This window comes from Kogia breviceps, chromosome 1 (genome assembly GCF_026419965.1).
Source record: "Kogia breviceps isolate mKogBre1 chromosome 1, mKogBre1 haplotype 1, whole genome shotgun sequence".
Taxonomy (NCBI): domain Eukaryota; kingdom Metazoa; phylum Chordata; class Mammalia; order Artiodactyla; family Physeteridae; genus Kogia; species Kogia breviceps.
In genome coordinates, this window is record NC_081310.1 from 66,257,283 (window position 1) to 66,275,275 (window position 17,993).

General features: G+C 37.9%; 1 protein-coding gene across 4 annotated transcripts in view; it reads right to left on the reverse strand.

The window, feature by feature from the left end:
* Positions 1-11,047: 11,047 nt before the first annotated feature.
* The window catches only part of MDM4 (MDM4 regulator of p53), a 36,259-nt gene continuing 29,313 nt past the window's right edge, over positions 11,048-17,993 (reverse strand). For 3 of the 4 annotated variants that reach the window (XM_059045057.2, XM_067033416.1, XM_067033415.1), the window contains exons 8-11: positions 16,985-17,145; positions 15,550-15,699; positions 13,993-14,073; positions 11,049-12,022 (exon numbers count right to left, since the gene is read on the reverse strand). In XM_059045057.2, the coding sequence (XP_058901040.1) occupies positions 11,450-12,022; positions 13,993-14,073; positions 15,550-15,699; positions 16,985-17,145 (965 nt within the window). In that variant the 3' untranslated portion in view covers positions 11,049-11,449. Of the gene's footprint in view, positions 12,023-13,992; positions 14,074-15,549; positions 15,700-16,984; positions 17,146-17,993 lie in introns of all 4 variants that reach the window. The other variant, XR_010840566.1, reaches the window with a different exon arrangement.

Sequence of the window (17,993 nt, forward strand, 5' to 3'; positions counted from 1 at the left end):
GGATTGTACCAGACGGCTAAGGCTGAGTTACAGTGTGGTAACAAACCCCCAAATCTTGGTGGTTTCCAATAAAACGTTTGTTTCTCTGCCCACTGCAGGACAGCTGCAGCTCTACTCCCTGTCCTCGCCAATCTTGGAGGCAGGCTGAAGCAGCAGCCCCCATTCTGGGGTGCACTAGCCTTGTGCTGAGAGAAAGGAGCAGACTGGCCCCCTCAATGGTCCCCAAATCTCTCCTCAGAAGTAACATGCTTCATTTCCACTCACATTTCATTGACAAGCCTGCTGAGAGAGGCAGGAAGCACAGTCCTCTCCAAAGCCTGGTGGAGAGAAGAGGCAGATGTCTTTGAAGTCTTATTAGGACATCAATGTCTCTCAGAACGTGGCAACCTGTCTCTTCTGCTCTCAGTCCACTCCTACTATGCCATTCTTCCAATTTCATTAAGGCTTTCCATTTCCTATCAGCCCCCTCCTGGAAATAGTGAGAGTAGATACCCTGAACACTTAAGTCTGTGCTGACTTGACATCTGTTATCCCGTGAGGTATCTGGGGCTTAGAGAAGTTACATAACCTGTCTTCACTTTCTTCTCATGATTGTCTTCTAGATTAGAACCATCACTTCAACTATTAGGGAAACCGAAGGACCAGGCAGAATTGCAAGCCCAGGTGGGGCACATGAATGTGTAGTAACAGCAGACTGCACGTTGTGTGATTTTCCTCCTGAAGCACTCAGCAGCTGGACCTACTGGTTCTCAACCAAGGGCGATTCGCTCCTTAAGTGACATTTTCCAATGTCTGGAGACATTTTTGATTATCATAATTGGTTAGGCAGGAAGTGCTACTGGCTGCTGGCATCTAGTGAGTAGAGGCCAAGGATGCTGTTCAATATCCTACAGTGCACAGGACACCCCTCCCCACAACAAAGAATTTTCCAACCCAAAATGGCAATAGTGCTGAGGTTGAGAAACCCAGGTCTAGAGATGGGGTAGTCTCAGGCACTTGTCTTGCAAAAGTTTCCTACTCTGTTCTCTCTCCTGTTCTCCAGAGTATCGGTTTCAGACCTTCTCCATTCTCTTCAAACTCTTATCCCAGCTACATCCTCTATCATACTCAACTCTCTCCTTCCATGCTTTCAGCTACAGCCTTCTCAGATGCCATTGTTTCCTCACCTAAAGGCCCTTGCGCGTCTCCTCTTATCTGTGGCATTCCTCCCCAGCTCTTCAAACTCCTATCCTGACCTTTAGATCTGTTTCTCATTTCTTCAAGGAGGTTGTTCCTAAACCCTTGATTAAATGAGGCCCCTCTTCTATATTTCTCATAGCAGCATGTATTTTTCCAACATAATTCTTCACATCATAGCATGTGCTTAACTAGTTAGTTTCCCTAAGCCATGCGAGCAGGGTCCACATTCATCATCTTCACCACTGCACCTACGAAGTATAAGATACATAATAGATACTTAATATTTACAGCCCACGGCTTTCCTGAGCTCCTTTTCCATTTGAATCTCCTCAATGCACAAAATCGACACAGCCAACTCATGATTTTTTTCCTACCTCGTCACCACCAGCAAAATCCTACACTTTTACCCTTATTCTTTATCTCAATGAATGGCACCACCATCCACCAACTGTCCAAACCATCCTTGACACCTCCCTTTCCCTCACATCCATATTCATTCATGAAGTCTGTCACTTCCACCTTGATTTCTCTCAAATCCATGCACTTCTTTTGGGTTTTGTCTCAGACACAATGGTTTTAACTGCTGACTGTTCACTTCTTAGTTGCCTTGGACATATTAATTTTGCTAAGCCTTAAATACCTCCTGGGATAACAGATGCCAAGTCAGCACATACTAGTAAGTGTTCAGTTAATGTTACCTATTATTCTTTCCAGTTCCACTGCCATTTGCTTCGGAGTATCATCATTTCCAGCCCAGACTGCTGCCACAGCCTAACTGTTCTCCCTGCCTCCGATCTAGCCAGCACTCCAGTCTCTTATCAACAATGCAGCCAGAATGATCTTTCAGAAATGCAAATGAGATCATGTCACACTCCGGCTTAAAATCCTTTGATGGCTATCCACTGCCGTCAGGATAAGGTTCAAACTTGTTAGCTTGGCTTATCACATCTTCATTACCCACAGCCCCTCCAACACACTCCAGTCCCTTCTCCCGTCACTTCTCCAGGCACATCGTTTGCTCCAGTTATGCGAAATAACTTTATGTTCCCAAACAAGCCATTCTCTTACCTGCAGTACTTTCATTACTGCTTCCTCAGCCCATGTGGAAACTGTCTTCTGTCCCTAACTTGACTGGTAAGACTGTTGGGCAACTTGAGGGAGCTTCCTTATTCACTGTGGTATTCCCAGTACCAAGCAGGCTCTGGCTCCTATTAACCCTTAATAACTTTACTGAACAAATTTAACTCTTATCCTTTATTTTGAAAAGAAAGCAAAAGGAAAACATTAATCAAATGAATTTAGGGTTGGAGATGTACATAGCAAGATTATCCCTGTATCCCCAAACCTGTAATGACCCGAAATCTTTCTAATAGCACTAATGCTTTTTATACCTTTAGAAGTTGGATTTGAGCAAATTCTAGCAAACAATCACTGGCTAGGCATTCGTCTGCTAATGACAGATTAGCTCAGTTACTAGTTTCAGCTTGCCTTCTTCTAGCCTCAAGACTACATTCAATAAGGATGATAAATAAATCTGCAGTACCAGGAATTAAGGTGAGTAGGATACAAAACCCAGGAGACAAAACATGGTATGCAGTTGTTATTATTAAAAAGTAACTTTTGGGACTTCCCTGGTGGCACAGTGGTTAAGAATCCGCCTGCCAATGCAGGGGACATGGGTTCGATCCCTGGTCCAGGAAGATCCCACATGCTGCAGAGCACCTAAGCCAATGTGCCACAACTACTGAGCCTGTGCTCTAGAGCCGTCAGCCACAACTACTGAGCCCACGTGCCTAAAGCCTGTGCTCCACAACTATAGAAGCCACCGCAATGAGAAGCCTGTGCACTACAATGAAGAGTAGCCGCTGCTCGCCACAACTAGAGGAAGCCCGTGTGCAGCAACAAGGACCCAATGCAGCCAAAACATAAATTTTTAAAAATATATAACTTTTTTTAAGAAGTCACAAAACATGGGAATTGTTGTGTGGACACAGAAGCTGGCCTCATCCTTGTCTCTAATGCTCCTCTTGCTTTTTTTGTTTTCATTTTTAAAATGCTATCCCTACTATTTCCACTCTCTCTCCCACCCCACCCCCAGGCCTCCTCATACAGGAGTAGACTACCTATCTCTAGGGGGACATAACTTGTATGGCAGCGTATGAAAGGTGCTCCCAAATGTTGTGCAGTGAGCACCAATCTGTGACGACTATGTGGCAGCCGTAAGCTCAGGACAACTGACCAGATGCTTTACCCACCTTAATGGCCTCAGCTACCAGGGAATGATCTTTTGAAAAGCATGTGGGCTAGCCAAACTCTTTATGGGAAAGTTCACTTTTCTTTGATAACCCTCCAAAGAACAGAACCTGGGGATCACAGACCAGTTTCTATGAAGCTCCTGAAAATGAACATAAAATGTACTTTTTAGATGAGATTTCATAAGTTACATTAGTCTTTCAAGGAGGGCTACATTCCCAAAAGTTTAGGATCCACTGCTAGAGACCCTAGCACATGCTAGGCATACAAGTGATCATTGCGTACTCTGTGACAAGCCCTCAGTGCCTTTCACACTAGCCCCAATTCAAAAACACAACAAAATAGAACCCTGAACTTGGCACCTCTTCATAAACTCAATAGAGGCAAATCCATTGTCACCATCTGAAATCTCTTCAGTAGCAAAGAGGGTGGTGGACAGGTTGATATATTCATGGGTTCAGAAGAGTCTGACAGTCTTCAGCCAAGAAGAGGGCTTGCCTTAAATCATTCTAGACATGCAGGTGCTACTGTATCTGCTCTAATTCTCAAGGGCTCTAGTGTGGGAAACTCCACAACTCACTGCCTTAGCTCAGTGCTAAAAATACTCTGCAAAATTCTGAGGTTTCCTTCAAGATTGGGAGCCTAAAAATGAAATACAGCAACTACTCTAATAGTTAACTGTGTGTATGTTGATTGGAGGTAGGGGGGGATTAAAAGTTGTTGTTGTTCTTGAGTACGATAACTTCTATTTACTCTCTTCATTCCTGTCAGGCCAAAGACTATATAAAGACAGAAGACAAGATTTTGCTATATACAAAAACAATTACGTATTTCCCCAATAATGACACCATGAAATGGCAAGATGAAAAATATTTAATACACAAAAAAGCACAACATAATCAACAGATATTAAAAGCATTACATAGTGCAAACACCAAAAAGATACAGAGCTATTAACTTAGTGGTGCTTATAAAGATTAGGCAAGAACTCATGAAAATATCTCCTTTTCTCATCTGGTGGGCTGGTCACTATTCAGTAACTTTAAATTGCCTTTTTCTTCCCATTTTAGGAAACCACATTTGCTACTCCTATTAATTATGACTACCTAATCAGATATGTTATTTGGAAAATTGCATGCTTTCTGTATACCGAACCGACTGCATTTTATGCCATCTACTCAAGTGCATGTAAGACAGAATTTTTTATACCAAGACCATAGCAAGGCAGCTGTAGCTACTAGACAAATCTATACACACACTTCTCTCAGAACCTAGAGGCAGAACTCTTCTAGACAAGAGCTCATGTCAAGCAAAGGATATCTGAGCTAGAGGCATGGGTAAAAGGAAGCAATATAGGCTCTGCTAGGCAGGCACAAAAGGGAGTTCGTGCTCAGCTTCCAGGACATGAGGTATTCTGAATATATACCCCAGAGCTTGGTCTACCAAAAGCGTAACAACTTAACATCTTATTCAAGGCAATTAGAGGTTCTATTGCGCTCCCACATTTAATCCCCACAACAAACTATGAGGTAGAAAGAGTAGTATGCGGACTCATTGTACAGATGAGAAAAATTGAGTCTTAAGAAGGTCAAGACTGGGACTCACCATGGTGGAATAATCTTACTCCGTATCTCTATCCAAGAGGCACTTAATAGCTCCTAGCTATAGACTAGGAGAGTTCTATTCAAGAGGCTGCCTTGCCAAGTGCTGAGGAAGCCAGAAACATTTCATTCCTCCTTTAAAACATGTTCTATAACTTTCTAAAGGGGGAAAGAAAAAACCAAAGGAGACATTTTGATTCTTTATGAAAAAGGAACTGGAAAAAATGAGGCAAACTGTACGGAACAAAATGTACACATTGCTACATTTTAAATGGATAACCAACAAGGACCTACTGTATAGCACAGGGAACTCTGCTCAATGTTATGTGGCAGCCTGGATGGGAGGGGACTTTGAGGGAGAATGAGTACATGTATATGTATGACTGAGTCACTTTGCTGTGCACCTGAAACTATCACAACTTTGTTAATTGGCTATACTCCAATATAAAATAAAAAGTTTAAAAATAAATAAATAAAATGGATAGCCAACAAAGACCTATTGTATAGCACAGGGAACTCTGCTCAATATTATACAACCACCTAAATGGGAAAAGACTTTGAAAAAGAACAGATACATGTATAACTGAATCACTCTGCTGTACATCTGAAACACATTGTTAATCACTTATACTCCAAAATAAAATAGTTAAAATTAATAATAATCTTCCTGTAGCAAGAGGACAAGCTGACCTCAATTTCTAAATGCTGAGACAATAGGGGAACTAAATCCCCTGTTGCCCCATCATACACACAAATCCTCAACTACTGTTGTTTTGTACTAGATGGTAGTTCTGATGTCACATCTTTCCTTCTTATTGCTAGAATCTACCACCTAACTCTGCAAGAGAAACAATCCCCAGGACTGGCTGGAAAAGAGGAACCTTATCTAAAGATACTGTAGTTACAACCACCCAAGGGGTAATACAGAAGGCCTTTGGTATAAAAGCAATATCCAGAAGTATATAATAACTTTGAACTCCAAGAAAAAAGAGCAACAGGGTGGAAGGAAGGGGAAATGTCTGACATCAAAGTACTTACTGTTTAAAAAAAACCCAAAAAACAAAAATGCTTTAGGATAAGAAATTAGATGCTCTAATAAACTGTTATAATAATGTCAATTTGCCAAATTACAGCAACTATTCGAGAAAGGAGTTGCTCTGACAGCACTGTTTGGTCCTTTTTAGGATCCTTGACCCATCCTGCCCCAAGAAATGAGGAGTTCTACTTGCTATGCCATGTTCCCAGAAGACATTTAATAAAGATCCTGAATGAAGGAAAACAATCTGAAGAAGCAGCATCTTGGATTTCAGATAAGCTACCAAGATACACTAACTACCTCTTTCTGCAGATACACTACTTTCTCTGTAACATTTCAGTCATTCAAAAGGCTCTTGAAAGAAGTACAGTAAACCCAAGTGTAGGTTTATTATAATATGTTCTTTAACAATGCCACATTCACCAATAGCAGAATTATTTGGGATTGCACGTTCACTGCATTAAAAGATCTCAAAATGCTAAAAGGACATTCTCCCATAGGAGAGAAGAGATCTGTGGCTCTTAAAGAAAGAATATAGCAATGGCAAACAAGGAAAACTCTGTCAACAAAAAGGATATCTCAAGGCCATCTGGAAAACTGTCTTCAGATTAGGTCTGGGGAGCTACTTGAACCACTACCTCAAATAATCCTCATTTCCAGTTTAGCTTTAGGGTCCTCTATATTCCTCCTCAGCTAATCACAAATCTGGGAAATTCCAGCAAAGTAATCTCGGCATAGTATATGGCAGTGCAAAATTTCAGACATTTGTAAACACTGTACAGTTACTTTTGGCACAGGGGAGAGCTTGCAGGTTCCTTTATCTTTGAAGTACAGATTGTAAACACAGCCAGTCCACAGACATTTTTAGCAAAAGCTTTAACAGTCTTGATAGTGTGTGTGCACACAGGTACACCCATGAATGGGAGATCTGTCAAAATGAATTCTTTAGGACATGGGCCTGAATAATTTATGCAGATATCTGGCTAAATGGAAAACAACAGATTCACAGTATCTAAAATCACATACTTTCAGAAGTTCATATAACTCTCTGTAGGAAAAAAATCAAATAGCTGGTTAACAGGTTTCCTCCTTTCTAAAGAAAACCAAGAGGTAACACTACAATAGCTTTGTAGAACGTAAGATCTTAACATTTACTAATTTCTCAGTGACTGTCAAAGGAGCCAACATTGCATTGAACTGACATTTAAAAAGTTTACAAATGATCCTGACCTTTAAAAATAAATTCTTACAAACAAAATAACGTCCCACAAAGCATTACATACATCTAAATATACATAAATTATTATTAAAACACAACTGCATATTTCAAATGCTTGGCAGTGATTCAATCTTACATTATACAACTTCATGGCAGTTTGGAAGCTGGCCTGGCTGGACACTGACCACTGTTCAAGCCTAGGATTGGAAACCTATGATATTCCATAGATAGATGTGAAGAAATGCTTATCAGTTTAAAGCCTTGATCTACGATTTTTATAAAGTCTGATTTAATTATTAAATACAAAAGCATACCAAATATTATAATTACGGTGCAAGTAAAATGAGCTAACAATAAGAGACGGAAAACATTTTTAGCTATAATCTAGAAATTCACTGCTTTTCTAAGGATTTGTCATTTCTGCTCTGAACATTTTGTCTGGGATAACATGGTCATAAATATTAATTTATATAACTAAAATAAGAAATTTGATGCTAATGTGGGATGATTTCATTAATCACAAGTCTATGGCGTGATGCAGCGGAAACAATAAACTCCACTGACATCTACTTTAACAGATCCTTTCCTCACAATTAAGATTTCAACCCAAGCATGGCTTACCTATAACTAGGAAGACCATAATAATTTAATGTCCAAAAGAAGATATTTGAGAGTGAAAGGGAAGCAACAGAGATGAACTGCATAGGATGCTGAAAAATAGGGGTAAACTGGCACTGTCTCCAGAAAACCAGAGTACATAGTCACCCTAACTACAAAATAAATGACAGTGTTTGGAAGTCGAGTTTCATCATCACATAGCAGTAAACTATGAAGTCTTCAAATACAAACCATGTCTTGCTTATCTGTACCGCAGTGACATTGAAAAAAAGAACAAAATCAAAAACAGATCAAGAAGATGGCTTAAAGATTCTTGCAGGTTAAGAATTGCTCTGATAGTTCTATTTGGCCCTTTTTAGGATCCCTGACCCATCCTACCCCAAGAAACAACAAACAGTTCTACTCGCTGTGCTATGCTCCCGGATGACATTTAATAAAGATCCTGGATGATGGAAAACAATCTGCAGATGCAGCACCTTAGATTTCAGATAAGCTACCAAGAAACACTACATACCTCTTTCTACAGATACACTTCTTTCTCTTTAATATTTCAGTCATTCAAAAGGCTCTTGATAGAAGTACAGTAAACCCAAGTGTACATTTATTGTAATACTTTCAGCTCAAATGTGCAGCTTAAGATCTTCTAAGTAAAGTACTTACTGCTAACGGGAACAGTAAAAACCCAGGTGACTCAAGGGGAAAAGAAAGTAAATAGAGTAACATAAGAGGATTCTGTGCTAGGCAAGGATGCACCAAATTAGCATCAAACATCTAAACACAAATAAAAATTTAAAATTTTTTCTTATTTAAGTTTTCTAAAAAAACTGCAACTTTATAAGGAATCAGAGGGTACAAGTGCAGATCCCAGCTCTCCCTGCTCCTTCTTTTGAGTTATCACTTGCAAAAGCAATTAACTGGCAAAAATAAAACAAAATCAAGGGCTATCAAACTATTATGAAGAGAGTAATGGTGGGGGGGAGAATTAGGGTAGAAAATTATTTAACTTTCTAAATATTTAGAGCATTTACCATAGGTCTAACAAAACACTGAACAGTCTAACAAAATGCTGAATTTGAAGAACTGGTTCTACTTATTGGGGGGAAAAAACCCTTGTCCCTAATGTCCAGAGAGAGCCAGAGACCTGAGTTTCATTCCCCAAGAAGAAAAAATACTGGAGAAAAGAGTTCAGGTTCCTCTGCCATCTTTACTTGTCTTCCCAATGGGAGAAGTAACTTATCTGATTATATAAGAGAGCTTGACATTTACTGTGCCTTTTCTCTTTGGGGAGAAAGGGTTAAAAGTCTCTGTTCTCTCTGAAGTCCTATTTTAGCTGCAACTCATATTCTCCAATAATATTTTAAGGTTATAAGTTGTTCCAAATTCAATAAGCACCACCATTTAACAAATAATGAGAAGGAAGCAAGTATGGTTTAAAGGTTTACTACAATAGACTTAGATTCTAGTAATAGCTCTATCACTAGCTGTTACTTTCAGCAGTCATTTATCCTTTCAGCCTCATGTGCAAAATAAAAGGGGTTGAGTAGATGAGTGCATTCTAATTTTAAAGTTCTATGAGTTTAACAAAACTTCTCTAGAAATTAAATACAATGCTAAACAAAGGGATCTTGTTCTACTTCCTGTACCTGAAAACACCCTTCCTTCTAGGGCACAGCAGGGCTTCCAAAAGTGTGGTTTGTGAACAACTTGCATCACCTTCCAGAAACACTTGTTCAAATGGAAATCCCTGGCCCAGACCTCAGGGATCAGAGTCTGTGTGTGCGTGCACTCCTGTGAGTGTATGCACGTGTGTGTGTGTTTGGGGCTGGGGGTTGAGATGGGCGTATAACAAACAACACAGGTGATTCTTATGATCCTTAAAATTGATCATTCTAGGGCCTTGGTTTTCAAAATGACTACATTCATACCGGTACCCAGGCATACACCAAGATTTTTTCCACAGGGAAAGCAGACAAGAATATCTGTAAAGAAAACAACTTAAAGATCTTCAATTTCCATATGTATTATCCTAAATTTACGTGATCAGATAAGGCCTCTTCAGAGCTATCATTTCTCTTTAATTACTTTCCTTTTCACAACTGCTATACTATTTTCAGAAGAAAGGCTGCCTCTCATCCATCTAAAATCTTACTATGGGCATTGCCTCAGAATGTAAAAAACCTCAGAGGCATCAAACAAAAAGACAAAAAACCCCTGGCGGACTCCCAAGAGACAGGAGGAAAGAGTAAAGCAAAGAGAGCTTTGGTTAAAAACTGTGTGCCTTATCTTTTTTAGAACTGTCGTTAAGAAGAGGTTATGCCATAGATGTATATAATACATTTAACTGAATTAAAAATAAAGTCAAACACTTTGACTGAAAATGAAATCTGATTTGGCTGATTAGTTTTATAATGAGAATAGGCTTTGATAGTTTATATGACCCGACTTTTTCTATAAATTCAATCAGCTAAATCTACAGCTCCAAGGTTTGGGCAAAAATATCTTTAAAGGACATCTACAATATACTGGATGATACATCCTCTGTAAGTACTTAAATTTATTTTAAAAATTTAGAAGTCAAATTAAACATGTGCAAAAGGAAAACTAATTGAAGGTGAGAGCCATGAAATGGTGGAGGAACTGCCTGGAAAGAGGCACAAGAGAACATTCTGAGGTGACAGAAATGTTCTATTAGAAGGGAACACTTTGTTTGCTAATTATACATCAATTTTTAAAGTACGCAAAAAGTCATATATACTTTTTCAAAATTCTTTTTGAGGTACAAGATACATTCGCAAAAATGTTTGCTACCACTGTTCTAGGCACTTTACAAAAATATTAGTTCCTCTGAACAATGCAACATAAAGTGATCTACTTCATACATAAATTACTTATGTTTTTTCATTGTTAGCTTTAATATTTTTCTAATAGCCATCTTGGATTTTGAGGCCTAAGAACCTTCCCTAACAGAAAAGAGTAAGGAATAAAATTAATTAAAGAAATAATTAATCTTCAAGTAATTTGATAAATGAAAGAATGAATGTATTTCTATTTGTACTGGTAGTTGCTCCCTCCCAGATCCACATCTTCTTTTTTTTTTAAAATAACTTTCTTTTTTTGATATCTTTTTTTTTTTTTTTTTTTTAAATATTTACTTATTTATTTGGCTGCACCAGGTGGGAATCTTCGCTGTAGCATGCAGGATCTAGTTCTTCCACCAGGGATCAAACCAGGCCCCCTGCACTGGGAGCATGGAGTCTTAACCACTGGACCACCAGGGAAGTGCCAGATCCTCATCTTTGAAGACAGAATGAAGTGATTAACTTCTCTTTTAATGTTAATGGAGTCTCCAAATTGATAATTCGAAAGAACTTATTATCAAATTCCATATAAGTTTAGAAGCAAAAATATGTCCTAGAGCACAAATGTTTCCATGAATAAATGAGAGTATGAAACGGGTCACACTGAGTAGAGAGGCTCAATACTGACATTTTGATATATGACCAGGCCCTGTTAATATCTGTCTGCAATTCATTGATTATTCAGCTATGCTATAAAAACCTTAATAACCAACTGAATCTCCTTCTTGCAAATAGGACATGAAGCCCCAGCCTTCTTTAATCTTCTGGCACAATGAAAACAAGTGACAAGATGGCCTGTCCTCCCATGAATTATGTTCCCATCTCGTGGTCTTTTCTCACATAGACTACATGGCTTCAAGAGATTCTGGCAATCCTCCATGTTTTCTGTACCTGTTCTCTGTTCAAAAAGGTTATCTGATTGTACTCCCATGCTTGATATGGTCTCTTGGCTTTCAGAACTGTGAGCCAAATCCAAGAATTCCACTGAGTTGCAGGGACCAAAAAGTTTGGAGTTTTCTTCCTTTACATATATATCTTTAGGTCTAACAACTGGAGCTGATATGGTTCTTCTGCAGTCAGGAACATCAATTCCTTCATTTTCTTGCTTTTCAGGTATGGCAGTGATATCAGACGTGGAGAGAGAATGGGTTAACTTAGAACAATCTGAATACCAATCCTTCCTCAAGGCCCAGCAACGAAAACAGTACCTCTTGCTTGGAGAGTTAAATTTCTTGCACTCAGTACACTGCCACTCATCCTACAAAGACAAGTGCAGCCAATTAATACTCACTCAGTGGAGAACATGATGCTGAGAAAAAGGGAAAGTAGGCCAAATTCTCATCATCCCACACTAAGCTAGTAAGAATCCAGACATTCCACACCAGTGGTCTAGCTTAGAACTTAAACAAAGTCTATGGCTAGGTGTAAATAAGTCTTGAGAAGTTTTACGATGATAGTGACATAATTGCCATTTCAAGCCAAAATTTGATGTAGCTAATCTTTTTAAAAAAAGTTAAATCATTTTAGCTTTCTATTTAGTCTGGGTAGAATTTACATTGTTTGCTTTTTCCCCACTGCCTTCTTTTTAAGTCATTTTTCTTTGTATTACTTACTCTTTTATTGAGCAAGAGGCTAAAGAATGAAGAAAAGATAATACTGTCATTCTTTCTCCTAATTAAGAAATGTTATAAAATTTGTCAAAAAGGAAGCTAAGATTAAAATGAAATTTGAAAACTACTACATTTACTCATGCTCTCTCACTGCTCTCAGGATCACAGGTAGCTAATTGTATGCCTAAATCACATTCTCTGAAAAATGAATGTTCTTGTCCTTGAATGCCAAGTAATTTTTTTCCTACTTCTCCATGTTCAAATTAGGAGATACCGGAGCTCAACGAATTTCAAATGCCTTTCTTAATTCAAAGGTAGCTACCTGGAACAAGTCAAGAGTATTTAATGTGGATAATTGCCTGGCTTTGACAGGATCAATGACTTGACACATGCTGACTTGATTACTTTCAGAACGAAGGCCAAGCACTTCAAGTTTAGAAGTCATAACTGCCTACACTGAGGCAGGTACACAACCATTTGTTAAACTGGGATGTTCTCCAGAGAGCCTCAAAACATTTTTGCCAGTTTAAGATCCTCAGATCTCATCTGAAATGCTATACAAATACCCAAAGGAACTTCAAAGATTTGGAATTCATAATTGATGGTGTATCACAGTCTAACTGGCATCACTTTTCTTTTTTAGTAGTACATAAAATAATAGGGCTTATTAAATTCCATGGCATCTCTGAATTGATGAAATATAGTCTATTTGCTTAATAGGTTTTCTGGGCCCAAGTAGCCTCAAAAGTCTGATTAAGATGGAAACACTTATCTCTGCTACTTGTATTATGGTCAAGAACACTTAATGGACCAATATATCCCACCTTATTACTTAGCTATGTATAAATAATTTGCAATGAATTACCATAATGGTTAGCAGTGGTGGGATGTGAGCTAGGGGGAAGGATCAACACTAGAGACAACCTAAAATTTTTATAGCCTTAAACAGCAAAATGTAAAATCCCCTCCTTATCCTTCCCCCACCACCCTTCTTCCCACAGTGAGTTAGATGAGGGAAGTACTAAAAGGGAAATGGGGAACTAGCACGAAAAGAGTATAGGTATACATTTGAGTCTAAATCTGAGTTGCCAATTGGTGACAAATCCACACCTGTTATCTAACAGCTTAATATTCAATATTCATTATCAGCCCTCCATTAATATAAACCTGTATGGAAATTAAGCCATTTTCCATTTGTTTCTATTTAAGAAAGCACTGAAAGTATTATACTTGACCAAGAATTTTAGATAGCTTACAGGCCTATCTTTGGGATTACAGAGAGGTGTTTAGTGTGAAAAGCAGTACAGGACTATTTTGAATAACTGTGTATCCACTGCATAATGTCCAAAGAATTTTGAAAGCAGGGAGAAAGGCACACAGAGAGGCATTTAAGTCATCCCTTTTCAAGGCAGGGAGAGGATTAGATCAACTCATCCCCTTCTCTTCTCAAATTCCAATAAAAATCTAACAAGATGTAAAGAAACCAATACCTCTTAACACCTAGGAAAGGTAGACAGAAATGGGGGATATGGCATTCTTCAACACAAGTGAACTGCTGGAACATTAACATCTGAAGACGTGGGTGGTATAAAACAGGTCTTTTACTAGAAACTCATACCTCAGAGGTAACTTCTATATCAGTATCATCACTTATGGACTTAGAGTCCTCAAGGTCATCATTTTTTCCCACTTCAATCACCTGAGAAAGCAAAGGCATCTCATTAGCAAGGTTTACCTATTTTAGATGAGGTCATTACCTGAGAGCAAAAAAGACAGCAGAGCTTCAGTTTAAAACTCACATTCTTCTCCCAACACCAGCACTTAAAAAGGAGACAGCTTATATATGAGACATGATTCTGTACATACCTAGTTGACATTTCAGTAGAATAAAGCACCCAGAGGGGTTACCAAATATCTTTGGCATTCGGAAGAGAGAGGGTTCCCAAATTTATGCATTTAAATAAACAATATCAGAGTATAAATTATTAAATGGGGAAATTTTTTATCTTGAAAATCTATGTAGGCATTCACAAGAATAAAACAGGATTACACGAAAATTGGAAGTAAAAAGCACCATACAAAATGAGAAAATCAGATGTGAAGAAAACAAAGTACATTTTACTTTCCATATTCAAAAGTAAAACTAGTTATGTGATACTCTTGACTGTCCTATAAAAACATGCCCATGGACCAGGAAAAAAAGTCAAGAAATGTGGCAAGTGTCTTTTAAATTTTAAAATTTAAAATTCTAAAAATTAAAATCCCAGTTTTGTGATCCAATGAATGGAATAAAACCAATTATGATAGAATTATGAACCACTGTATAGCAACCTTCTCACAAAAGTTCAAGTATTTTAAGTCCCATCTCTCTCTATAGAAGTTTCCAATGTCACCTCTGTCTTCATTCTAATCAATGTACTCCCTCCTAAAGCTACCAAAAAATAACTGGCTCAACAAAGACCAAGCATCTACCTGCCTCCCACAAACATACCAGGATATCCTTCAGGGACCCAAATTACTATGAAAAGCCTTTAAATTAAACGAATGACCCAATTTAGGTCTGGTTTTTGCAGTATTTATTCAAACAATATTTACTGTGAATCTCATTTGAGTCAGCACTGGACCTGTTGCCCAATATTTTTTGAGACTTGAGCATGTGCCTATATGACTCTTCATCTTGGTGTGCTTACACCATGTGTACTATGAATTCTAACTCTCTTCCTCCTATTTAAACTCTAAAATATGTAGGAAGAGCTCATCTGTCTAGTTCCATTTAGGTATAAAACAGGTATGGAAACTACTGAGAAGTCTAAGAAATAAAGATTTTTTTTGCCCTACAGGATGTGTGGCCATTTAGAACTTTGCCTTGTTAGCAATGCAAGGTCTCCAGAAGAAAAAACTCCACAATGAGAGATTAGACAAGCAGGAAAAGGGTACCTTATTACTTCTAACAAACTAGGAGCTTTACCCATGAAGTCCTATCCTATTTTTAAGACAGGCTTGGTTAACTTAATGTAAATCTTGAAACTAGATATAGGAAAAGTATTAAAAAATAAAGGGGGGGATTATATGAGTCATTTGTTCTATTAAGCAGCACAGGTCAGGTCACCAGATCTGAAAAGATTATACTATATGCATGTAAATCCAATCAATGTGAAATTTTTCCACAACATACCTTTTTGTCTCTCACCTTCCCTACTTCTTCACTTGTTTGTTCAGTATCAGTAGCTTCAACTTTTATTCCAACACCAAACTGCTCTGATACTGACTCATTCAAAAACCACAGGTCATCTGTGGTGTCTGAAACAATGGCAGTACCTATATCCTAATATAAAGAAAACAAACATGAGTTTTTGTAGTATGAGGTTTATCAGAGATGTTGAACCCAAGTAAATGAAGCCAAAACTCAATGTCCTCACACATCTCCAGAGAACGCCTAGCCTTTCTTCTACAGATATGTATTCATTCAACAAATATCTACTTGGCACCTACTATGTATAAACTAATGGGTGGATATAAGAGCACCTGGCAAGGAATTTTCTATTTTAACAGTAAATCAGGCATTAACACCAGAGAAACAGCACTAAAGTGCTTAAAAGCTAAAAACTCGTAGTTGCTCAACTAAATAGAATCTATCCCCTACACTCCATTCTGAGGACCTAGAAAACTTCTATTAATTGTGACATATTCTTTCCTGTAATAGTCAATGATGTTTATCAAAGAAATATGAGAAATACTGATGGTAACTCAAACCTTCTGTCCTCTTTCTGAACTTTTTTTTTCTTTTGAGGTAAAGTTGGTATATAACACTTCTTTCTTAATTCTTAAACAATTTTAAATATAACTTTCTACATTCATCAACAGACATTTTATGACGTGTTTTTTCTACAATATTCGTAAGAGACAACTTATTATTTTGCCATTATTATACGTACACTCACTGAACAAATACTCGCTAATTGCCTATTATGTGTCAGATACTGCCTATTGCTTCTATTTAGGCAACAGAATAGAGTGGTCAATAAACAAAAGCTCTGAACTTGTATTTCAATGGGGTCAAACAGACAAAAGACACACAAACAAAATAAAATAATAGTTTTACAAAGTGAGAAGTGCAATGGAGAATATAAAAGAGCAGAATGGTGATAGCTTGAATCAGGCTGTGACAGTGAAAGTAATAGAAAGTGGATGGTTAGATTTCAGGTGTGTTTTAGAAAGAGTTGATAACCTGAATGTGGTATACGAGAGAGAAAGAAATCAATGAATCCCTTGATACTTGGCTGGAATAACTGGGTGGAAGGCAGACTTATGAAAAAGGAAATGCTGAATAGGAGTGTTGGTTTAAAACAAAAAATTAAGAGTTCTATTTTGAACATGTTAAATGTCAGATCATCTAAGTGTTGAGTAGGCAGCTGGATATGGAAGCTGGGCACTGAGGAGAGAGGTCAGCACTGAAGATACAGATTTGGGCAACACGTGCATAGAGATGGTACTTAAAAGTCATAGCACTGAATGGGAATTCTTAGAGGATGTAATGTATGTATGGTTCAAGAGTAACCAAGAATGTTACTCTTCCAAAAAAAAAGTTCCTCTTCAGATATGAAATTCACCTGATTTGTCTGTAAATCAGTGGAGCCATTACTTCTAGGTGTATAGTTATTTCTCAGGTTTCCTAAAAACCACCAAGGCAAGCCAGCTACATCCCACTCCTCAAACCCGAGGTCCAGTCTTGACGTCTCATCTTGGGTTAAATTTGCTACCAAGTCTTCATCTACAAAAGTCAAATGAAAAGGATGGTAACTATGTACACAACAGTTAAGAATCAAGACTCTCTTTATAATACTTAACAACCTCTTGTGTAAGACAGGTAAAAGGAAATTCCTCTTCCCAGTAAGAAAGATTCAGAAATCAAATACCTGTCTCAGTTGCAGAGCCCAAATCTCCCTCCCCCACTTTTAGGCTTCATTAGCAAGTAATGACACTAGAGATCATTCATCAAGGAATACAAACTCTGAAATCATCCAAACAATGACATTGTTCTATCAATAAAAGGATTTCTAAATGGTCATTTATTGGCAATTTAAACATCCCTACCACTGTAATAACTAAAGAATGACTTGCTCCAGTACATGATACCTGACAATGGCTTGATTCAGTGGACTGCAAATGATGATGGCATAGTGGCCCAACCCTTGAGATAGAAACAGGTGGTACAGACCATAATGGGCAATCACAAGGTTGCCAAGGCAGTCTCATTGGTACCACATATTTTTGGACATTTCTCAACAATTCATATGTTTTAATAGGTAACAATCACTATGAAAGACTGAACTCTAGGCTGTCCAAATAAATATATATATATGTCCTTTCTGGATCAATAGGCTCTTTTGGAGTTAAGATATCTAAAATCTAGAAATACTGCAAATCCAAAACTTATTAAGGGCCCACATATTCTCAATAAAAGATCTTGTGTTATACATCTAGATGATATTCAAGGGAGTTACAAACATAAGTTTGTTGCTACCACATGAAATTCTTTTCCTTCTTTCCCATGTCCAATCTTTTTCATTGTGCTTTACTCTTTTCCTACTTTCTTACTCTCCTCTACCTCTTCCCAAT